Here is a 25195-nt window from a genome sequence, read left to right as displayed (position 1 = left end):
GTTGCCAAAATTTTAAAAACTCATTTCTGGAAAAATTATTTTAAATATTAATGCATAAACTCCATTAACTAATATATTATAATGATATCATGTAAGGGAAGCTAAGGAAGTGGAAAGGGAACTAACTAAAGCTGAAATTAGGAGAAACATCAGTTTGAATCCTACCTCTAACACTTTCTAGTTATGTGGTCATAGACAAATCACTTAATCTTTCTGGAATTCGGTTTAGTAATTTATAAAGTGAAGATAATAATATCTCCTTTATAAATCTTTTTTTGTAAGGATCAAATGACAATGTATATAAAGTCATTTGTAAACTTTAAAATGCTAAATATTTGTCATCTATTATTAATGTTGCTTCCAGCAAAAACTGCAGTTCTTTAAAAAAAAAAAACCACAAAAACATATCTTTACTATAGTGTTATTTTTATGATTTAATGGAAAAAACACTGCTTCTAGTTCCAGCTCTATCACTTACTAATTGAGTAACCTTGGGCAAACCACAATACCATCTATGCATGTGTTTCTGTTCCCATACAGTGAAGAGGTAGGACTCAATCTTGAAGGATACTTGCCTCTCTAAAATGAAATGATTCTAATGTGATTAGAGTCACTTGACCAAGAAGAACCTCATACTCTCAGATTTTTAGTTTATTCTTAGGCATCTCAGAAAAAGATGTCAATATTTTACCTGTTTACTATATTCTTCTCTTTCAATGAAAGCCTCATCCTTTTCTCTGTTTAATTCTTCTATTTGCTTCCTATTTAGAAAGAAAAAAAATCATTAACAGGACTGGCCACAATTGGGGGAAAATGTCACTACACTGTTCACATTTTGAGCAAGTGAACCCATTCTTATATACTAATAAATATGTATTAATTATTCTAATGTTATATTATATCAGAAATTGTATATATTAGTAAAATGTGTATAACTGTTGTATCAAATAATTTATTTCATCTAAGTTACATTCCATTTGTATTATCATTGGTTTGGATTTTGAACTGTCATTTTTTATCATTATGAATCTAATAGATATTAACAAATACAGTCAAATCCATATAAAAAGAAAAGGAGGACTGCATATTAAATTATAGAAAATTTTTACATATGGCTTGTATTTGTAAATATATATAATTTGACATAGTAATCAAATTGTCCCATTTGTTTTTCTTTCTGAACTTCCTTCTCTATGTAATATTTTTAAACATGTTTCTAATACTGTATCAGCAATATTTATATAAGCAATTAAATTTTTTTTACTACATATTGTCTTAGTTTAAAGATTAGGCTACTTACAGTTTCTGTTTCCTTTTTCTCAAAAGTATATTATTCTTTAATACATTTATTTCATTGACAAAGTATATACTTGACATGTAAGAACTTGCATTGAACTATCAAAACACTCTCTTGACCATATTCTTCAGACATAGAAGATTTTTTGGGGGGGTAGTGGTGGTGGTATTAATTCTTCACAAAAATCTTCTGAAGAAATATAGCAATATGTATTTGCATATACATAAATGAGAAACAGTTAAATGGTATCTTGAATAGAGCATCAGATATGGAGTCAGGAAGTTCTCAGATCAAATCTGGTTTTAGGAATGTACTAACTTTATATCCTTGGGCAAGTTACTTAACCCTGTTTGCCTCAGTTTCCTCATCTGTAAAATGATCTGGAGAAGGAAATGGCAAACCACTCCAGTATTTTTGTTAAGAAATGGATAAAGTTCACAGAGCTATGAAGAGTCAGATACCATTGAGCAATTGAACATCTCTCTCTCCCTCTCCACACACACACACACACACACACACACACACACACACACACATCTACTGGTAATTTTCTAAAGTAAAAGGGCTATCATAACACAGTAAAGAAGAGCAAATGTTCTGGAGAACTATAAGATTATTCATTTCTCCCTTTCAGTCATATCTGACTCTAAGATCCTATCTGGGATTTTCTTGAAAGAGATGCTGGAGTGGTTTGCCATTTCCTTTTCCAACTCATTTTACAGATGAGAAAACAGGCAAACAGGGTCAAATGACTTGTCCAAGATCATACAGGTTGCAATTATCTAAGGTCAGAGTAGAAATCATAACAATTAGTCTTCCTGATTCCAGGCTTCGCACTTCCTTTCTACCATGTTTTCAATAATTCTGCTAAAAGCATCAGAGTCTTTCACCTCCTAAGGCCAACCTATAATGAGAGAACTTAATCTGGGCTAACGTTTTTAGGCTGATCCTTACATTACAGAACTCAATATGTTTTCATGAAGGAAAATTAGAGATCAAGCGAGATATTTTGTGAGTGGCTCCTCCCTCCCTAGGGAATTCAGTTGCCTGGATACTCTTCTCTGTGTCTTTGTTTGTATTCTCCTATATAATGTGTGTCCTTGGGGGAGACTCATGCACTAATTTATTCTACAAGCTATTAGAGGTCTAATAGCACAGCAAACACCAAAGGATTTGGGGAAATAAAAACACTGTATAAAAAGGTCCACAAGGACTGGACTCTTGGCAATACTTTACCTATTCTCTTGGGGATGCTTGTGTCAAAAGGGTCCAGGCAGTCAAAGGTCACAGAATCCTTAAATGTTGAATCAGAAGGTATGTTCCACCCTCTTCTCACATATCATCTGGACTAGCAACATGGAAGGGTGTAGGCTATAACCCCTTAAATAATATAAAAAGAGCCCTTACCTCTGTTGATCACTTTCCATTTCTATATCGTCTAGATCCTGCTGAAACTTTTTTAGCTTATTTTTTAGTAAACGGTTATCTTCAGAAAGTTTACACAACTCAATTCTGCAGATAAAGAAAAAAACCCAATTATGATGCTGGGGGTATGGCTGCTATTTTTATTTTACTTTTTAGCCTGGTTTCCAATGGAAGGAAACCTTATAAAAATCTTCCTGTCCTATCTTCCCCATTCAATAATGTCATATGTTGATGTTTTCTTGGTAATTTTACAGGATAGACTTCCATGAGAATTGTTAATTGGCACTAGTGCCCATGCCCAGCAACAACCTGCAGGTGACTTTAAAATGATATTAAGTAGATTCCAGTGACTAAATTACACCCATTATCTATGACAAGGCAAGGTGAAAGCCAAGAAAGGTAGCAATACTGGGAGATAAAAATACATAGGTGTTCTACTCACAGAAGTCTTAAGAGTGATAGATAATCTTTCTTCTTTACTAGTCTTTCTTTTTGTACCACTCTGAGACCAACCACAGAAATCTAGGAAACATCTACAACTATTTACAGAGATAGCTTTGAAAAGAAAAAATGAATTGAGGGGATTATATAATAAGAGAAAATGGAGGTCTGAGTGGCAATAGGATGAAGGAAATCTATCTATCAGAATATTCATTTTTCTAACATGTAACTAGTAGAGATCACTCACTTATTTAAATGTTAACCATGAATGGGAAATAATGACTAATAATGATGAATCAATCTAAATCTTACTCCTGCTACTTATATAATTTGTCCTTAGTATACTTAGGTAGTGAGGTAGGGTGGGTAAATATATCAGCCATGATCAATCAATATATCCATATATTCTATTTCTTTCTCCCCCAAATCCTACAATAGTTAAGGAACAATATGTATGATGGGCATTTATTCTATGAATTAATGATTTAGTATCAAACAGCTCTTCACTTCCATAACTCCTTAACTTTCTAAAAACATGCAAAGGAAATCATGGGCTTATATGGTGAATTGGTAAAGAGAAAAATCGAGAAATCAGGATTCTTAAGGAGGCAATAATATTTTAACTTAAGCCTACTCAAGAGAAATCCAATCTAAGTAGAAGCAAGTCAATTGCAAACACAACAAAAGCCTTCTCATTTCATACACTAAAATGTAACCATATGGAAAATGCCAATGAATCAAATTTTTTTTTTAGCTCAAGGGGACCTAGAGGTTACACTATCTCAAAAGTCTCAATCTGGAAGAATTTGTGGGATTTTTAAACAGGAACTTAATTTAAATTCCCAACTCTGTTACTTTTCACATGTTCTGACAAAACGCCTACCAAGTTAGAGGAAGTTGGTCTATCATTAGAATACAAGAAAATAAAAGGCAGTATATTTATTAAGCTGAGGTCAGACTGATCAAAGATCAATATCTGAACAGTGTCTTGACTCCTCAATATCTCATTAAATAGATACTAGAAGCTTTAATGGATTCACAAACACAATCACAATCACAACAACTTAGAAAACAAATCAAAAACACTTCATTTAATTTAAAGTCCTCACTGCATGTTTAAAACGCCATCATGTAAAACCTATAACATTGTACATGATCCTACTTTAGCCTGCTTCTAATTTTCACTCATTTTCTTATCTTTTCCTTACTTATAGCACTCTACTTTTTAACAAGTAATTTCAACAAGTCTGACAGATGCCTAGAAAAAGGCTGTAAGGGCAGCTAGGTAACACAGTGGGTAGAGCACCCAGCCCTAAAGTCAGGAGGACTTGAGTTCAAATTTAGTCTCAGACACTTAACACTTCCTAGCTGTGTGACTTTGGGCAAGTCACTTAACCCCAATTGCCGCAGGGGAAAAAAAAGATGCTGTAATACTTAGGAAGTGACTAATGCATAGGAGGTCATTGAAAAATTAAATACTTATTCCTCCATTTGGATAAAATAGAGACAGGATAAACCAGAAGATAAATGTTCCAGCTCACACTATAACTCCCCAAACTCCTTCATCTTCTTAACTCATCTTTAAGTGTTGTGATAGGTTAGCAAAGAAAAGATGGATGTGAGGAGTCATTAGTAAACAATGACCACTTAATTATTATTATTATTATTTTTTTAATTAACCTTACCTCCCTACCCCACAAATGTTTAGAAATCAAACCTGTCAATTTCTCTTGAATTTGTTTCTTTCTCAAGGACCCCAACAAGCTCTTCCAGCTGAACCAGCTTAATCTTCATCTCATCCTTTTCTCTTTCTAGCTGCGTCTCAGTTTCCCACCTCTTTTCTTCCATAGCCTCCTCCTTCTGCTTTAATTGATTAAGAATCACTTCCTCCTTTTCCCGTAGTGTTGATAATTCCTCTTCCTTGGTCCTCAATTGGTCTTCTAGCTGCTGATGTGACTGTACATACATATCTAATAATTTTGCTCCCTTCTTAATAGCTTCTTCCCGAAGACAAAGTTCGTGCTCCAAAGCTATTATGTGTTTCTGGGCCTGCTCCTCTGTCTCTTGTACCTGTGTGGTTAAGCCTTTTTCCTTCATTTTCACTAATTCCAGCTTTTCAGTGAGTTTCCCAGCTTGTTTTTCAAGAACTGCTCTCTGCTTCTCAAAAGCTTCATTTCCAGAAAAAATTAAACTCTTTTTTGGCTCTAGAGTTGAAATCAGGTTCGCTCTCTGGGGAAACTGAGCAACCATATCATTCTTCTCTGTTTTCAATAAAAGCAACTTCTCTTCTATGATACTAAGATGGCTTGAGAAATTTTCATTCTGGATATCTCTTTCATCAACAGAAATCAATTGTTTCTTCATCTGTTGTTCTTCAATTTTCCACTCTTCTTCAGATCTGGGTGGTGGGGCATATGCTCCCCCTGGAGAAAGAATTATGGCTTCTTTTGTCTTTGGCAAAGTCAAGTTGGTATCATTGATCCTAACACTATCAAATGGTCTTTCAGATGACAGTGATGTCGGAAACTCACATGATTTGTGAGCAGTCTCAGTAGGGAAATTTTGGTCTTTTAGTTCAGTTACATATTTTGTTCCTAAATCACTAATATTTTCTCCTTCAATTTCTTTCTTGTTTTGAATAAAAAACACATCTTCAGACTTATCATGATTTTCACCTTTGGATTCAGGCCATACCAATAACAGCTCACCTTGTTTCCAGTCCTCTTCATACAGGTTCCCTTGGTTTCTGCTTTTGTGTGGAAAAAATATTTCTTGGCTAGTTACACACTTGGTTTCATTATTTATCTGTCTTTTCTCATCAGATAAGAGGGCCCTCATTTTCTCTGTTTCATGGGTAAGCCTTTCTATTTGCATTTTGTAAGTGAGTTCGACCTTTTCCTTTTCAATGACAAACATTTTGCATATCCTAGCATGCTCTTCATTCATTCTTTCTTCCAGCTTTAGCTCTTTCTTTTTATACTGAGTAATTATTTCCTTTTCTTTCTCTTCCCATTGCTTTTTTCCTAAATCATATTGTTCCTTTATCTCTTTCACTTGCAGGCTAAATCTCCGTAACATGTCTTCCTTTTCATGCTGATGTTGCACTAATAACTTCTCATAATTTTCAGCATTCTGGGCTTCTGCCCATGACAGCTTTTGATTCAGTTCCATCTCTGCCTCTGTCCTGCAGATAAACAATTTTACATTAACCCTTGTTCGATAACAATATACATATTGTTGGCTCTTCTAGCCTACATCACAGATCTTGCTTTTAAGGTGAGAAAAGTCACCTTGTTTGTTTTAATATATTTAGCTCATGTGCTCTTTTTTACTATACCCACCAAAAATGCATCAAAGCAACTATTATTCTTCAAATTTTCTTTTTCACAAAAGTGCATAACTCAATGTATTTTAAAAATAGAATTAAGCCTCATGAGCAAATAAAATAGATTCTCAAAATGGTAAAAGATTTTATAAGTAAGAAATAGAATATTCAAAGAAGGAATGAGAAAAGATTGTATTTTCAATATAGAAGGCCAGTGGCATCAAGCAGTCCAATTCTATACAGATTTTCAAGGAGAAAGGTTGTCAACTTGAATTAGAAATCATTAAAGCTTAAAGCACAAAAACCCTGTTGGACTAAAAATGTCCCATCACTTGGGTTTTAATGAAATGTGTTAAGTTAGCAGTTACTGAACAAGAGTAGAAGACTGAGTCATCAAGGTTGCAGCTGCCTTTTCTTTTGAATGTGAATCTCTTGGCTAAATGTTAACATTTATCATGTATCAAATAACATAAGCTTGCTTTTTAAATCAAAGTTGATCTCCCCTTTAAAGCAAGTTAAGCTGTTATTGTGAGTTGCTTTATAACATGTTTACATACATACTAATTTTCACATGTCCTACTTGAAAATGTATAAATATAGATTTTAAATGTGGTGTGTATGTAGGCAATTCATAATAAGTTTAAACAATTGAATTTCATTCAAACCTGGTTTTTTGAAAGATTAAAAAAGAGGATTTCAGAGGTGCAGACAAAGAAGTAATCCAAGTGTCTTTTTTGCTAAATATTGTACCAAGCTTTACACAGAGAAAGTAAGACAGTGTAAAAGCAAAAAGGGATGTCAATTCATCTTTATGGGCTGAGTTGAAGAGGGAGAAATCATTGCTTGCATTCTATAGGATATAAAGCGATTCCAAAACAATTAATTTTACCATATTTAGGTATGTGTCTCAGGGCTTCATTGAACAAAAATAAATGAAAATCTTCTCTGGAGAAAATCTATTAATTTCCTTTTCAGTGATTATTTCTTCATATTTAAATGTCAGCTTCACAGTAGAGCATAACTTCCTAGGCTATATTAATGGAAACAATTCAAAAAATGCTGCCAAACTCTGATCCAAGTAAAGCTTCCTCAAAGATTGATGTCCTTAGGAATTAGTATGGAACACACTAGCTGAGTATTGACTAGATAACACTGTGTTAAATAAAACTTGAGGGCTCAAAACAAGTATGTACATGAAGTTATGTTTCATGTTTCTAGTCCCTGAAAACTCATAAGACTATACATTTTTCCCATAGACATTTTTCTTCTGCCTTCACATTTTAATCTTTTCAATCTCACACTAACCAAAAATACTTTTTTCATTAATTTTTCAAGGCTCTGTCATAATTTTCCAATCTCATTATCTCTATAAATATCCATTGGCGAAATGGAAAAGAATTTTAACATGACAAAATGGCTTACTCATTGGGTATTTGGAAACAGAAAGTATAGCATGAATTATATAAGAAGAAGTGAATTACAATTTAATAAGCAAATTGATTTTTAAAAGTTTTCTTGAATTAGCTTTTTTTCTTTAAATAAATTTCTTTCCAACACCTATCACCTATTCTTCCACCTCAACCCATAAATCATCACCCCCTGGCTATTAGTGAGCTACAGTTGCAGCCCATTTATTTGACTAGATCAACTTCAAGTTTTTGCTCCGGGCAAGAGTGTGCAGTCTTGAAAATCCAGAAAGAAAATACATAATCAGACCTCATTAACTGCAGCTCACTTTGATGCTTCAATTTCAGTTCTTCTTCTAGTTGGTCCTTTTCCTGGGCCAGTCGCTGCCCTAGACTGGAAATCTCCTTTGCGTAGTACTGTTCCATTTCTGACCTCTCTTTCTCTAATTTTCTCTCAAACTCTTGACTCTGGGTTGATTTTTGAATCTGATCTTTCAGGTTTTCAATCAACTCTTGAGATTTCACATTCAGCACTTCCAGAGCAGCCTTCTGATCTTCTAACTCACTGATCTCCATCTTAAAGCCTTGCTCAATGGCCTTTCTCTCCTTCTCAAAGTTCTTTTTCATGAGCTCTATTTCTCGTTCATAATAATTTACCTGAAATAAAAGACATCATTGGGATATTACTGAAGTGCTCCTCAACTTTTCTTGCAACGGAGTTCTAAAAAATCAAAAGAGAGATGTATAATTAAAAAAAATCTAAACCTATAATTTGTTGTTGCATAAAAACATTAGAAATGAAGATAAAACTATCATCAATAATACTGTTTTTATAGGCTGCACCTATACTACCCAAGTGGGGCAAAAGGCTTAACAATTGTTGAGAGAATGGAAAGTAAGTACTTATTATAAACACCATGAAGGGCATCTATAAATGTTTTTGGAACTGGAAACAAAATTTAGAGAAGAGTTATGTGATTTTATCTGGCCACTGATGAATACCTCAACTCTAGCACAGGGACAAGGACAATTTTAATTTCAAGTTTTGCATTAATCTACTCTGGGAGACAAAAATGAAAGGTGCATAAGAATAGCCTACCTCTTCTAACTCTCATTTACTTGGGGAATATGACATGGGATAATCAATTTTTGTTACTGTACCTGAGAGGAGAAAAAAGTTTTAAGCAAATAATAGTATTAGTCTAACAAGATAATTTTTTAAAAGAATAAAGTGCTATTTAACCTCCCCTCACAGTTGAGGAAATTGAAGCAAACAGGATTAAAGAACTTGACCAGGGTCACAGAGCTAATAAGGATAAACTGGAGTTGAACTCAGGTGGATGAGACTTCCTGACTATACCATCTACTTGCCCAAAAGATAAATCTAGATCTTTATTCTTATTTGTCACTATATTTATATTTGAGAGGGGGAGAGAATGAATATAGTAAGAAACTGCGTGGCACAGTGAATAAAGAAGTAGCCTCAGGGTCAAGAAGACTTTGAGTTCAAGTCTTGCCTCTGACATATACTGGTTGCATTATGTTGGAGAAGTCATGACCAGGTAACTCTATCAAAAAGATAAAAAGAGCAGGTGGTATTCAGGACATGCTTCTATAGAAAGAATGTAACTTCCACCAGACTGACATCAGTTATGATTCTTCTGAGTCAAGAGATTGTCTCAAGATGCAAACCTGCCAGGCTTAAAACAAAAGGAAAGGAAATTCAAGTCCTTGGTATCAGTCTTAGTAATCTTGCCAACAGTTGGCTACAATGAACATAAAGTTCATCAACATTCCACAGCAATAAATGATGCTGTAGTCTGCTTTCAGCATGTCAAAACCAAGCTTCATTCCTATCTATATCTCACAAGACTTTCCTCATCACTCTCATGACTTACTAACACACCCTCATCCAAACATGTGTTAGAGGGATGTCTCTGGGGCAAATGACATCATTGAGACAATCAAACAAGCCAAAATCAATTTCTTTTGGCTAAATGCTAATTTTGTGGACTATGACTTTCTTTGTCCTTTCTTCCTTTACCTTGGTTTCCAGTTTGATCTTGAGATCTTGATAATGTTCTTTGAGTTGCTCTATCATTATCTCTGTTTCTATACTCACTGGTACATGATCATCTCCAACAGAAGTGATGCCTGTAAAGAAAACATTTCATTCATTAGCAGAAAAAATGGATCCCATCCAAATCACTAGATTTGAAACTGAGATGTCAAGTATTCGTGCTTTCCACCTACTTCCCTCACAAAAAATGTACAAAACACTACACGTGACATGGTGGATTCATTATAAAATTGATTTTGGAGGACAAACTAAAATAGAATATTCCCAATTATTCCAATAATCAGAGCATTCTGTTAATTGGCAGTTGGGTATTGCATGTGACAATTATGGCCTCAAAACCAGGAAGATCTGAAAATATTTCTGAATCAGAGAAAGAATGAACTAAAATTACTAATGAAGTATATTTTATTGTATTCTAAATTTGGAATCTGGTCATCTTGCATAAGTAGAAATACCAAGTCAATCTAAGGGAACATTTCCAGTAGCCCTTCTCCAGAGGGTTTACTATCTAAGATCTAGAGTAGCCTGTAGAGAGTTGATTGGTAATTTGTCTAGGGTCATACAACCAGTATGAAATACATGCAAGACTTTTCTTTATTCACTAAGCAACAATGCCTGTCACTATATTCGTGTGTGTATATGTGAGTGTGTCTGTGTATGGAAACAGAATCAGTGACTCAGAGAGATATATGGAGATTAAATAGCACCTTGCTGTTCTATTGACTCAATTTTACTGCCAATCAAGAATTTTCCTATGTATCAAGTGATATAGTAATTAAACTTATCTGGTATAATCAGAAAATGGACTGTTCTGCTTAACTGCCTATAATAAGAGGGTATGCATGTGTGCATATGTTTATATATGCACATATACAAATATAGTAAGGTGTCATATGCACACATGTCACCTCCCCACCCTTGCCTTATTAACAGAGGTATGCAGACAGGTCAAGTTGAAATAGATGCCTCAGAGGCAAGAAGACCTGGATTTAAGAGCTGCCTTTGATATATTTTGGTCATGTTATTCTGGGCAAGTCATATGACCCAGGCAAATCTCTTCTTCCAGTCCATTCTTGATATCATCTGGTCCAACATCTTCTCAGTTGGCCACTCCTCTGTTTCAAAGATTGCCTTAATGTCAACCAGATTTCAGACAGATTTGACCAACATTAAACAAGCTTCATAATCTGGTTCCATTCTACCTTTCCAGTCTTATCTCATATTATTTCCTTCTATACCTTCTACATTCTAGAAAAACTAGCCTTTGTCTCCTCCCCCCCAAAAAGTCTTATCATTCTTGCCTTTGTGCTTTTGTTCCCGGGGCCTGTAATATCCTCCTTCCCCCTTTTCACTTTTTGCACCCCATCTCTGATGTGACCTTTTCCACAAAGCTTTCATTGATTGCTGCTGGCAAGGATAATCTTTCCCCTTTGGACCTAATATATCTTTTTTTTTGTTCTGTGTCTTTCTAATACATTTATGCTGTTATATTGTCTATTATGGTTTCTTTAGAGAGTATCTGTATTTTCCCCCATTAGACTATAAGTACATGAAGGAAAGAAGTCAAGTCAACAAACATTTTTTAACTATTTAGTGTGTGGCCAGCCATAGTGCTAAGTGTTGTAGATACAAAGAAAGGCAAAAAATAGGTTCTGCCTTTGAGGAACTCATAGTCAAAATGAGAAACAAAATGCAAATAACTATTTACAAATAAGATATATACAGAATAAGCTGGAGATAATCTCAGAGAGAAGACACTAAGATCGAGAAGCATCAAGAAAAGCTTCTTGTAACATGGGACTTTAGGCGAGACTTGAAGGAAACTAGGGAAACCAAGAAGTGAAGATAAGGAAAGTATTCCATGCATGAGAGATAGCTAATAAAAATGCCCAGAGTAGGCAGATGAACTAGCAAGAAGATCAGTGTCACAATGTCATAGAGGAGGTGGAAGGGAAATTTTCCAGGAAGTCTGTAAAAGTAAGAAGGTGTTGAGTTTAAATGCCAAAGAGAGTTTTATATTTCATTCTGGAGGTGACAGTGGATTGAATTGGGGGGGGGGAGGGAGATAACAATATGCAGACCTGTACTTTAGAAAGATAAATTTGATAGCTAAATGGAGGGAAGATTAAAGCAGGAAGACCATGCAGGGAAACCAGCCAGTGGGCTTCATATGTAGGTAGATAGTGGGCTATTACAACAAATCAGGTATGAAGTGATGAGGTTCTGCAATAGGTAGTGATAATGTCAGAGAGGAAAAGGAAGTGTTATTTAAAAAGTGTGTATGAGTGAAATTATGAAGGTAAAATGGACAGGACTTGGCTACAGATTAGGAATGAGAGTTCAAAAAGAGTGAGGAGTCAAGAATTACATCTACATTGTGAATCTGGGTGATTGGATGATGTTGGTACCTTCCATAATAACAGGAAAATAAGGAAGAGGGAAAGTTTTGAGGGAAAAGATACAAGTTTTTTTTGGACATGAGTTTAATATGGCTAGGGGACATTGGATTTGGGATGTCCAATAGGCACCTGGAGATTTAAGACAACACTTTAAAGGAAAGTTTAGGGTTAGAGACTAGTATAAAAACTAATTATTTAGGGATGATAATTGAATTCATAGGAGTTGTTGACATTATCAAGTAAAATAGAGGGAGAAGAGAAGAGATCCTGGGACAAAGCCTTGGAAGGAACCCAAAGATGAAGAACAGATGAAGATCTAGCAAAAGAGACTTGAGAAAGAGCAGTCAGACAGGTGGAATGAAAATCAGGGAAGAACAGGGTTAAGAATAAAGAAGAAAGTGAAGGACAATATCAAATGCTGTGGAGAGGTCAATAAAGAGGAAGACTGAGAAAAGGCCATTACATTTGGCAATTAATTGCCAATTGATAACTGCAGAGAGTAGTTTTTGTTGAATGAAGAGATTGGAAATCAGACTGCAGAATTAAGAAGAGAGTGAAGGGAGAGGAAATGGAAGTACAATTTGTGGATGGCTTTCTCAAGGAAAGCAGCTGTAAAAGGAGGAGAGATACAAGCCAACAGGTATTGGGGATGGATGGATTGAGTAAGAAGGAATTTGAGGATGGACATGTTTGTAGGCAGTAAGTGTTGTGCCACAGTTCCCTTTTATTGTCCTGACTCAGTTTCCCTAAATTGTCCTGCCTCGGTTTCCTTGAATTGTTCTGCCTCAGTTCCTAATTGTTCTGCTCAATCCTGCAACACCATCCCTCCCTCCTAATCCTCATGATGCAGATAAGAAGAAAGACCGGTCTTAGACATCAGGATCCCAGATCTTCCCTACTTATCTGACTGTCCGGTGCCTCCCCCAACCCAGTCAGAACCAGATTGATAGTCCCTTCCAGCTCTCAGTGCTCTGACTCCACCCCTGCCTCGATCTACCCTCTGGTAGCTTAGAGACACATGCATATATATATGTCACTGAGAGCACACATTAGCTGCTGGATGCTGAATTCTTGGAGACAATAGTCTCATTCAGCCCTGGGACCAAATCATGAATCCATTTGGTCCCAGCACAATCTCTCCCTTTCAAACAAAACATTAAAAACTCTCTAATCTTGCTTCAGTTTCTCTGGCATTACACAGGGAAGCAGCCAATAGACAAGGAAAGGTTGAAAATAAGGGAGAGGAGATAAATAAAGGGCAATCTGCTGGAGAAAACCAGGTGGAATGGGATCACTTGTATAGGTAGAAGGGTTTCCTTTGACAAGGAGAAGGATTATTTCTTTATTTGAAAAAGAATTCTTATTTGACAAGGATCCTTGTCTTATTTGAATTCTGTTTCTCCCAGTGCATAGAAGTATATTGCACATACAATAGATACTTAATATTTGTTGTTGAAATTAAAGGAAAAAACATGACAAATTCAGTGATACTCTGGCAAAGAAAAATTAGGAAACAGATACATAGAAAAAGGACATCTTGTTACCCTGGAAACTAAAAAAAAAAAGAAAGCTTAAATTTGATTCTGTAACCATTTCGTGAAGCACAGGAAAAGGAAGAAGTCAATCCAGAAAGTGCTTTTAGCTTAATGTATTTTATGTTTCTGTAAATGCCACCACTAATTTCAATCCTTATTAAAGAAAACCCTATATGTGACTCTACTAAATATTCTTACCATTTTTGCCTGTAGCAGACACACTTCTCCTCATTTGAAGGGCCCAATTGACTCTTTTTATTGCCTCTATAAAAGAATCGAAGGAACAACAGAAAGAAAAGGTCTCATAGTTATTAAAAATAATGTTGGTTTTCTCAGTGAACAATAAAGTATATAAAGTTGCCTACTAATATCATAGCACAGAAAGATTTATAAAGAAGTTTTGTGAGTTAAGAACTATTGAATTTTATTCCTGATTCTAGCAAAAATCAGCTTCATATGTAGGTAAAATTTGTCTGGAAAAGATCTGGAAAAATCTCAATGTAAGTCGAGAATGTGATAGAAAAGTCAGAAAAGTTAATGTGATCCTAGGCTAAATTGAGAGACATAGCTTCCAGGAATAAGGAGGTAGTAAGTCCTGCTATATACTTTGCCTTGGTTAGACTACATCAGGAATATTTTGTTCAATCCTAGGTTCACAGTTTTAAAGTATATGAATAAATTGATCTAGAGGAGAGTAGGGTTGTTGTTTTTTGTCCTTCATTCTTGAAGAGGATCAATGGCATCACGAGGGTGATGTCTAGATTGCATGTGAACTGGATATAATCAAGATAGTGAACAATCTCAAACTATGTCATGTGAAGATTGAAAGAACTGGGAATCTTTAACTTGGAAAAATGTAGTGCTTGAGATAGGAAGGATGATTGCTCTCTTCAAGTAATGGAAGAACTGTCATCTGGAAGAGAAATTAAGACATGCCATTTGGTCATGGTGGCTAAAGTTGTTTTAAGACAGATTTAGGCTTGATAAAAGGAACAATTGGAGCTATTTAAAGAGTGAAATAGGCTGTGCTGGTTACTAGTGATTTATTCTGCATTAGAGATTTTTAAGCAGAGTTGGATGACCAACCTCTTTCTTTTTTTCCCAGATACTTTGCAGTATGAATTCTTGTTTGAGCTCTGATTGAACTAGATGGCTTCTCTGAGTTCTCTTCTAACTGAAATTCTATAATTCATTTCCCCCTATGATTCTACAGTATGTATTCTATGCTTTTAGGCTCCTTGACTTGACAAAATTGAGATTACAATGATTACTACCCACTGTATCTTCTTCATAAGTTCAATGGGGACAGTGGATTGGTAAATTTTCTTGCTCTTATATATTCAGTGTTTAGACTGGTACCAAAAATACAATCAGCACTTCATAAATTGATTGACTTTTAAAAAATGAAATTTCCAAGTTGCACAGTTGTTATTACTCATGTTTTCTATTTAGATGCTTCATTAGCTCTTTGGGGTATGGATTTTTCCAAAGAAAATATAGGGAATCTGGAAGTTTCAAATAGAGACTCTTAGCCTATACACTGTAAGTAAGCCATTTCTACAGAAGTAGAAATCTATTACTCAGTAACAGAACTTGTTCAGTGAAGTAGTTAAGGTGCCACACTTGCACTGTTCTGAGAGTCTATGTAAAGCATTTATTATTGGCATGTGTCCTGCACTGATGATGCAGGGATATGGGATATACTGGCTGCCTTTCTGCTCCATCAGCAAGGATCAGGTAACTGTTAATGCATCTTAATGTCTTAGGGTAAAAGTAGTGAAGGAATGAAAATCAATTTAATTCCTTAAGAAACTGAAAAACACACACACACACACACACACACACACACAAAAATCTCACGGCTAGGCTTTGCATTTGTACCCTGTTTATTCCACTGTCTCTAGAGGGGACATTATTAGAGGATTTCCCAAACCTCAGCTATGAGTTTGACAGCTCACAAAGTATTTAGGACCACCAGATGTGTAACAATCTCTAAAAGTATCAGTAAGTAAAAAAGCAAAAGTAAGGATCAGCTCCAAGTATTACCTCTTTCCTCATCTCCCCCCAATTACTCTGTATTTATTTGTTTGCATTGACTTATTATATATTATATATTTATATTGATTTTTCTCTGTGTAATATTTAGCTCCTTGAGGAAAAAAACAGTCTCCTTTTTATCATTGTATCCTTACTGTCTCCACAGTGTTTTGCATGCAGTAAATGAATAAATTAATTAACAAGGAGAGTTGCTTCAGATAAATAGCTGGAGAAGGTGACATGACTCAGTTGCCCATTTTCCAGCACTACAACAAAAGCCCATTGCTCCTATTTAGTAAAGAAAGCTCCCCAATGAATGTTGTTCTGTAGTCAAGACATTTGCCATATTATACAAATCTATAAAGGTCCAAGGGTGATGGAACTACCCCAGAAAGACAACTAACAATTTTCCCAGGGTCATAAAAGGTATTCTACCCTTTCTTCAATTTTCCATGTGGAAGGAAGTACATGTGAACTTCTCTAGAGGGCAAGAGGGAGGAATAATATTTAAATAACACTTAAATCAAAGTTAGGAAACCAGGATTTGAGGCCTGGTTCTCATAATTATTCATTATGTAAGGCAAGTCACTATTAAGAGTCTGTAAAATATAAAACTTCCTCCACAATAAGGATCAAATGAGGTAATAAATGCAAAATGCATTGTACCTTAAAGCATAACATGGATGTAAATTATAGATTATGAAGGTTAGAAAAAAATTTAGATATGAAGAGGACTTAGGTGCCATCTAATATGATGGCCTCATTTTATAGATGAGGAAATTCATGCTCATGCTCAGACAGACAAGATGATTGTAAAGATCAACTTTACATAATATGTGGAAGAGCTATGATTTGAATTCAGGACTTAACAACTGTTCTAATACTCTTTCTACTCAAGAGTTCTATGAGATCTTGCCTATTACTGTCTTTTGGGTTGGTTTTGCAACTTTTTATAGTAGGGATGCAGGAATGCATTCCACATCTCTGGATATAGAAGTATCTGTTCTATTTTGAAAGGCATGAGGATAGAGTGGAAAAATACAATGGAATTCAAGGCAGAGGAAACATGGGTTTGAATCTCAATGCAATTTACTACATTTCAAATCCTTTTATTCCCTTAACTGGAAAATGAGGATAATGATATAGACCATACAACACTACACAATAATGTATGTAAATCTTAGGAGGCCTATAGAAATATCATTTATTCTTAGTACATCTACCTGTGGAAGGAACTGTATCGACAATGCTAACCTTTACACAGCCTTAGTCTGTTTTATACACACTTATTCAAATCTGCCCTTAGTTCAAGAACAGAGCTCTTTTCTAATACCCTGACATGTCCAATAATAGCAATGATATACTTTTTTTCCTAGAAGAGGGCAGAACCCAAACCAAAGGGCTTTTTATTCTTTAGGTTATTCCTAGGAATTTTTTTAGTTCTTTCTTCCACTGAAAATGTTCTTTAAAGTGAATATTGAGACCATCTGGGGGGACATAGTCATTGTGGGAATTTGTTTCACTTGACTATACATGTCTATAATAGATTTTTTGTTTTTCTTCCATTCCATTCCATTGTTTCACTTGACTATACATGTCTATAATAGATTTTTTGTTTTTCTTCCATTCCATTGGTGGGCCAGGGGAGAAAGGAGAAAAGGAGGGTTTTTGCTTTAAATTTGCTTTAAGTAAATATATGTGTATGTATGTATGTATACACACAAGATATAAGATGTGGCATGTTATAGTAGAAGCAACACAGGATTTAAAGGCAGGAAATCTGAGTTCACCTCTTACCTTTGCTATTTACTATCTATGTGGCTTTAGGCAATGGACTGTCTTCCTATACCTTATTCTTTTAATCTAAAATGTGGTCTCTCAATCTCACAATACTTTCCATCTCACACAAAAACCATTCATTTTTTTAAACCACTGTTTTATAGATGCTCTAGAACTTTGCTAGGTCCTTTTTCTTAGCACAAAAGTATAGTGGGAAGAATAAAAAATGACTCTACCATCAATTTACATTCAAGAACATCTCCCCTCCTCAGTGAATCAAGAAACAGACCTCTTCAGCACAGGAGAAATGTTCTAAGAGTGTTTGTTTCCAAACCTTCTTTAAAAAATAATTTTAAGTGTTCTACCTTCTTGATCATCATCATGGAGAATGTATTCATCTGGCACATTGTCATTCTCTTGACTCCAAGAATGATGATATTTGCTCTCATGTAGCTGGGAGCGCAGGCCTTCCAACTCTGTTTGCAGCTCATCATTCCTGTCACTGAGATCCTATAAGGGACACAGCCAGACAAACTCAATACAACTTGCAGCAGTCAGATCACAGAATTAGACTTGGGAAATTACATCAGATATAAATAGGCCACAGGAAATTAGGATAAGGAAATTTACAGTTGAGGATACACTGTGTAGTTCACGTTCCCTATGTTTTTACATTTCTCAGGTGTTCTGCAGATAGTACCCCATAACATGAGCCAGATAAGCTTCTAATTAGATTTTAAGTTCTAAGAGGAACAGTAACTTCATTGAGATCAGGAGTCATAACTTCAATTTCTTTAATATCTTTCCCCTGATACCAATAATAGTGCAGTCTAAACAACAAGTAGGGCCTCATAAACTTAATTGATTAATTTATCTATGTAAAAAGAAATAAAGAAATGAAGTTAAAGATTTGACAGCTTTTGAAATTGTAGGTACTCTGATCTATCAACCTATAGTTAGAATTGAAATCTTTGACAATGATGTTTAAGTTGCTTTTTTTCTCCCAGTTGTATTTTGGTAGGAAAGATTTCAGTAGTTTTAAACAAAATAATTGACCACATTCTCTATCCCTATTATTCAACACTCACAAAAATAGTTATAACAATAATATATATGTATATATTTATATATTTATAAGGATTCAGGACAGTAGCAATTTTAAGTACAGAGTCTTTAAAAGATATACCTAGGCTACAATGAAGCACAGAGAAAAAGACATTGGAGTAATAAATTGTAGCAAAAATACTCCACTCCATCTTTGTTGAGCAAGCTAGCTAGCATAATTAAATTTCAAGAAGCAAGTACAGAAATACTTAAGGAAACAAGCAAGAATAATAAGTTTCAGACAAATTGCAAGAAATCAAAGTTTGTAGGTAACCTATAAGAATACTATATTGAAAATTAAAATTAAAAAATACATATTTTATCTTCAAGTGTTAATGGATCTCACATTTTGCACTAAATAAAAACTATAAACATATAGCTAAATACATTAAAAATTCAAAAGGAAGGAAAAGATTCTTAGACTTAACTTGAGATTGTCCCCATTTCTAATGACTTGCTCAGATAAGTTATAAGGAAAAAAGGATTTGGGGATGATTTTTCCTCCTTCCCAAATTCCAAATCCATTAATATTTGGAAGTTTAGAATTTGTAACCAAGCTTACAGATAATTTTCATATACATCAGGTTTTAGACAAGCGCTCTTATTCTTATCCTCATTATTGAAAACATTCTTAATGTTTTCTGAATTGAGTATTTCAAATACAATGGTGGCATGTAAGTTCCTTGAGGGGAAGAAGAATCTTGCCTGTGTTCAGGAATTTCTCAGGCTACAGAAATCTTAAGATCCTCCCAGAGAGAAATTTTCCCACCCAGATCCCTTTGAGGAAAGATCAATTGATGCAGACACAAGGCTGAAAGATAAAAAGTTTGATTAACCATCAGCCTGTTGGACAGTTGGGTGGAACAACTCCATAGAACATAGAGATAACATACATAAGGTTTTATACAGCTTTACTGAAAAAAGAAATTATCAGGTGAAGTTGTTCAATCATTTTCCTCTTTTTTTTTGGGGGGGGGGCTAAGTAGGACAGGTCATCAGGTGATTTTGGGAGAGGGGAAATGTCTTAACTTTTAAGTATCCTTGAAGGAAACCCCAAATCTGGTCTGTTCTGTAATCTCCTCAGAATATCTGAGATGAGATGAAATCAGACTGAGAGTTTGTCTTTATTTACCCCATCCTGCAGGCTACATTTCTTTAACCTCTAAAGCTACTATTTCTAGGGAGATATTCCCCCAAACTCACAACACATATTTTATACGTTTCCTCCACACTTACATACATTTGTATTCCCAGTCCTTTAGCACAGTGCCCAGTATTTACTAGGTGCTTATGCTTTTTCATTCATTCATTGTGGATATTCTAAGGGAAAATTTTTTTCTCTACCACTGGTGGGTTTCATCCTATCTTTTCTAAGAAGACCAATGGCACCACAATGATATCTCGACTTGTATGTGGATTGAACTGGGAAAGTTTAATTGTGGGTATCAAAAATTTTTCCTGAGTGACAAGTAAATCATCCAGATGGTCCTGAGTTTAGAGTCCTGACCTCTCTTCTAGCTTTTTTTTTTTTTTTTTTTAAATATAACTGCCAGTGTAAAACAAATCTTTTAAGAAAGATTTAAAGGGATTCAAATAACAGGAGAATAAATTACTTCCTGGGGGAATTCTGAAACACTACAGGGTTGGCAGCTGAAAGGAAATGAAATAACCTGCTAGATTGAGCTACAGGTTTGGTGGAGGCACAGTAGACTCTGTCTAGTAAAGTAATCTAAATCTACAAAAATTAAAATAGATTCTGTGATTGGGAACCCCAAAGTATAATTAGCTTAAGTGGAGAAAGAGGAAAAGAAAACAGTTCAAAACTTGATAATAAGAAAGTTTATAACAAAAATTTAATAATAAGGGAAAAGTACTAAGATAATTATTTAAAACGAGAGGACAAAACATGTAGGACTGACTAGTCAGGATCTCTGTTTTTTTCTTATCCTCTGGTTATAATATATCTACTTGAAAGTTAGTTTGTATTACATCAACTGAATATTGAGCAAGTTTCTTAATCTGGATGAACTTTAGAAACTGATAACTGTATTTCAAAATAATTGGTTTCCTTTGCAAAATTCTATATTACATTTTATACATTTAAATACTTTATTCTGAGAAGGGAATCCATAAATTTACCAGAGTTACACACACACACACACACACACACACACACACACACACACACACTTTAGGAAAAGGGAAAAAGAGATAGAAAACACAGCAGTTTCCAAAGGAGAAGTAATACAACAAAATGGAAAACAGTTCTGAAGATTCAGTGACAAATTTTCAACAATCCAAAAGAAGTACCCCTATATGTAGTAAACCAAATTTGGAATGAGTTATGGATAAATCATATCAAGGGAAGGAAAAATTCATCTATGAGTCAATCTCCGGAATTAAAACAAAACTAGCATAGTCAAAAGTCAGAATAGTAACTTCACAAATACTCAAACTGAGGAACTGTTTTCAAGTCAAAGAGGAAATCAATCCCAACTTTTAGTAAATTTCCAGTCTAGCTTATTTCTCTGCCCCGTCAACTTTACCCTTATTTCCCCATTCCTATATAAACAAATACAAACACACACACACAAAAGCAAATTTTAAAAGCTGGACTACTGGGGCAGCTAGATGGTGCGGTGGATAGAGCACCAGACCTGAAATTAGGAAGACCTGAGTTCAAATATGATCTCAGACACTTAATGGAATAATTGTGTGACCCCAGACAAGTTATTTAACCCCAATTGCCTCAGAAAAGAAAATGGACTAGTAAGTTATTTATTTAATATAATTCCATAGGAAAAAATGCTTATACACACATCCCCACAGTGTGTGGGGTTATATTGCTGAAACAAGTAAACATGCAAAGATGAAAGGGGAGAGAAACAAGTCAACATGCACACACTTCACAATGATTGCAAGGGCTCACCTTTAGCCTCTAGTATTTTCAAAGGGAAGCCACAACAGCACCAAAGTGTTTTTTGTTTGTTTGTTTGTTTTAGATCAGAAGGGGGAAAATGAAAAGCAGAATGTTGATAATACTTTATTAATAAAGAGCCTTAAAAAGATTCAAACTAAAAATAATGTTGGTTATTACAGTGACCCTTTCATTTATAATTTCTCTTTTCTTCCAATATTAAATGTTCTTTCTCCCAGGACAACAAATTCATCACGTAAAATTATTTTAGAGTATTCACTGACATATTTAACAATGAAAACACTAACAGAAATAACTATAGGATGAGGTTTTAATTAATCTACATCAAAGTTAGATGGAGATAGATAAGTGTGAATGTTAAAAGGAATTAGAGGCAAGCACCTATCATTGCTGAATTAAGGGGGAAAAAAAGGAAGGAAGGAATTAGGTACACAGGAGATGACTACACTTAGATGTATTAAGGTAACTTAGCCCATAACCATGCATCTGGAGTTAGTTGTATTTTAAGATGGTAAATTTTATTTTATTTTTTAAAGATGGTTAATTTAAACCACAGCTATGCACTTTTAAGGTGCTAGATCCATTCCCAAGAAGCTAGATATAAATCAGATTTCAATAAATTGAATCATTTTAAATTTCCTAAAGGAAGATAATAAAAAACTTCATGGTAATTTTTTTTGTAAAGAGAAAAAAATCTATAATATTAACAAAAAACAAATTTTGTTAAATAAACATTGATTTTTTTATTATAGGTTTATAATTTTTAAAATGAATTCATTTTATTTTTATAACATTCATTTCTGAATGTTCCTCTCCTCCTTTCTAGCCAGTAAGACTTTCTTTGTAACAAAGATTATCTTTAAAAAAATTCAACAAAAACAATAAAATTATCCATCATCCCTAAAAGCATGTACAATATTTCACATTTATAGTCCTCTATTGGAGGAATTGGAATGAAAGGAGGGAGATATATTTTCTTGCCTCAGGGTCAACCTGGGCCATCAGTTAATCAGGCTGGTAAATAAATGTAGTACTGGACCAGGAAGATGAACTTTCCTGAGTTTAAATCTGAACTCAGATTAGCTATGTGATTCTAGGCAAGTCACTTACTATTTTGCCTCAGTTTCCTCATCCGTAAAATGAAATGGAGAAGAAAATGGCAATTTTCTCCAGTAAAAAACTCCCAAATGGGATCACAAAGAGTCAGACACAACTAAACTTATGGCTGAACAATAGCATTTATTTCAAATATGTAGATTTTTGTATACTAGATTTTCCTAAAGTGAGATATTTCTGCATTATCTGTATAGTACAACTAGGTTGGGGGAAATAAGAAGGAAGGAAGAAAGGAAGGAAGAAAGGCAGGGAAGGAGGAAAGAAGGGAGGAAGGGAGGAAGAGAGGGAGGAAGGGAGGGAGGGAAGAAGGATAATTAGGAAAACTGAGTCAGGGTAATAAAAGAGAATTGTGGCACAACATTACAAAGTAAATTAAGCAGTAGCAAAAAAAAAATAATATAAACAATGAGTACAACTGTAAAAAAAAGAAAGAAAGAAAGAAAGAAAGATTAATTGATGGCCCAGGTTGACCCCAAGGCAAGAATATATATCTCCCTCCTTTCATTCCAACATATTCAGAAATGAATGTTATAAAAATAAAATGAATTCATTTTAAAAATTAGAAACCTATAATAAAAAAGAAAAATAGTAGTGGTGGAACAATTCAGTGCCACATATTCATGGTATTTCTTTTTTTTTTTTTTTTTTTTAGAGCCCCTTTTTCTTTTCTTTTTTCTTTTTTCTTTCTTTCTTTCTTTCTTTCTTTCTTTCTTTCTTTCTTTCTTTCTTTCTTTCTTTCTTTCTTTCTTTCTTTCTTTCTTTCTTTCTTTCTTTCTTTCTTTCTTTCTTTCTTTCTTTCTTTTTTTTCATTCTCATCTTAGCCCCTCTGGTTCTTTTTTTTTTAATTAATTTTTATAATTATAACATTTTCTTTGACAGTACATATGCATAGGTAATTTTTTTTTTTTTTTACAACATTATCCCTTGTACTCTCTTCTGTTCCGAATTTTTCCCCTCCTTCCCTCCACCCCCTCCCCTAGATGGCAGGCATTCCCATACATATTAAATATCTTATAGTATATCCTAGGTACAATATATATGTGCAGAACCGAATTCTTGTTGCAAAGGAAGGACTTATTCGGAATATTCATAGTATTTCAACCTTAAAAGGGACTATTGAGGTCATCTTGTCTAAACACAATTATTTATAGATGAGAAAACAGGTTTGAGGAACAAAAGGATTAATTGGTTAAATCTTGGGACTAGATCCGAGAGTCCCTAGCTCTTAATCCAAAGCATTTTATACTCCACCCTTTTGTCTCTCAGAAAAGAAATAATCATTCAGGTTCAGTTCTTAGGAATGTTGTCATAATAATCCCCAGGCTACCTGGGATTCTAATTGATGTAGAGGAAACCCCAATAGTAGAGAGCTCAATACTTTTCAAGAAACCCCAGGCCACTGGCCTTGGGAATAACTATGTCACTGTAGGAATGTAGCTATCGGGAATGATGTGACACAACCCTGAAAAATATGTGTAAAAGAAAGGGAACTGAGCCTGATATCTTTATTTCCCCAAACTATTCTTCAAGGATTCAAGGAGATTTTTCACCCAAAAGTCTAGGCTGCTCTTCTGCACCCAGACTCAGACAATGAGCACTTCTTAGTTTCATGAGAGAAGAAAAAGGGCTTGTTGTTAGTTGCCATTACCAAACTTCCTGCCAAGAAAATAGAATTTTGGACCTAAAATCAACATAACCTGGTACAAATGGTTACCAGTAGCAATCCTCATTCAGTTATATCTAATGAATCTAGTGTCATATAGCTATTGACAGTCTTTACTTTCACTTTGTGAAGTCTGTTTTAAAAGTATTTCTGTAATTTTTAAACTTTATTGTATGCTCTGAAAGACCTACGGGTCCTCTTCTAACTTTTTGAGGAGGAAGTGTTCATCTTTCTACAGCTGTCTTAAGGTGATGAGTCTTGTATTTCATTAACTCTGCAGAGATTTTTGTTTGAACATCCAGCCCCTTTGGCTTCCACGTGACCAAGCCAAAGGATACAATAAGAGGATGACTGCACAGGTGTTAATTGCTCTAAATGTGTTCTTCCCATTAAGCTTTGATCTTGAGTACTAGACCAAATAATCTCTAAACACATATAGTCTCAGCTTTATCCTTGATACCCTTTTTAAAAATTAATTTTATAGATGAGAAAATAGGTTTGAGGAACACAAGATTAATGGGTTAAATCTTGGGACTAAATCCGAGAGTCCCTAGCTCTTAATCCAAAGCATTTTATACTCCACCCTTTTGTCTCTCAGAAAAAAAATTTTTGACAGTACATATGCATGAGTAATTTTTTTTAAAATAACT

The 25195-nt window shown here is 34.6% G+C and overlaps 1 protein-coding gene across 2 annotated transcripts in view; it reads right to left on the bottom strand.

Moving 5' to 3' along the window:
- NINL (ninein like) overlaps window positions 1-25195 on the bottom strand; it is a 157079-nt gene that overhangs the window by 22080 nt on the left and 109804 nt on the right. The window contains exons 15-21 of one of the 2 annotated variants that reach the window (XM_074287699.1): window positions 18090-18234; window positions 14107-14172; window positions 9939-10048; window positions 8205-8551; window positions 4881-6347; window positions 2705-2809; window positions 692-761 (exon numbers count right to left, since the gene is read on the bottom strand). In XM_074287699.1, coding sequence (XP_074143800.1) covers window positions 692-761; window positions 2705-2809; window positions 4881-6347; window positions 8205-8551; window positions 9939-10048; window positions 14107-14172; window positions 18090-18234 — 2310 coding nt within the window. The remainder of the gene's footprint in view (window positions 1-691; window positions 762-2704; window positions 2810-4880; window positions 6348-8204; window positions 8552-9938; window positions 10049-14106; window positions 14173-18089; window positions 18235-25195) is intronic. The other variant, XM_074287700.1, reaches the window with a different exon arrangement.

Source organism: Sminthopsis crassicaudata, chromosome 2 (genome assembly GCF_048593235.1).
Source record: "Sminthopsis crassicaudata isolate SCR6 chromosome 2, ASM4859323v1, whole genome shotgun sequence".
Classification (NCBI taxonomy): Eukaryota; Metazoa; Chordata; class Mammalia; order Dasyuromorphia; family Dasyuridae; genus Sminthopsis; species Sminthopsis crassicaudata.
This window is presented reverse-complemented; position numbering and strand designations above follow the sequence as displayed.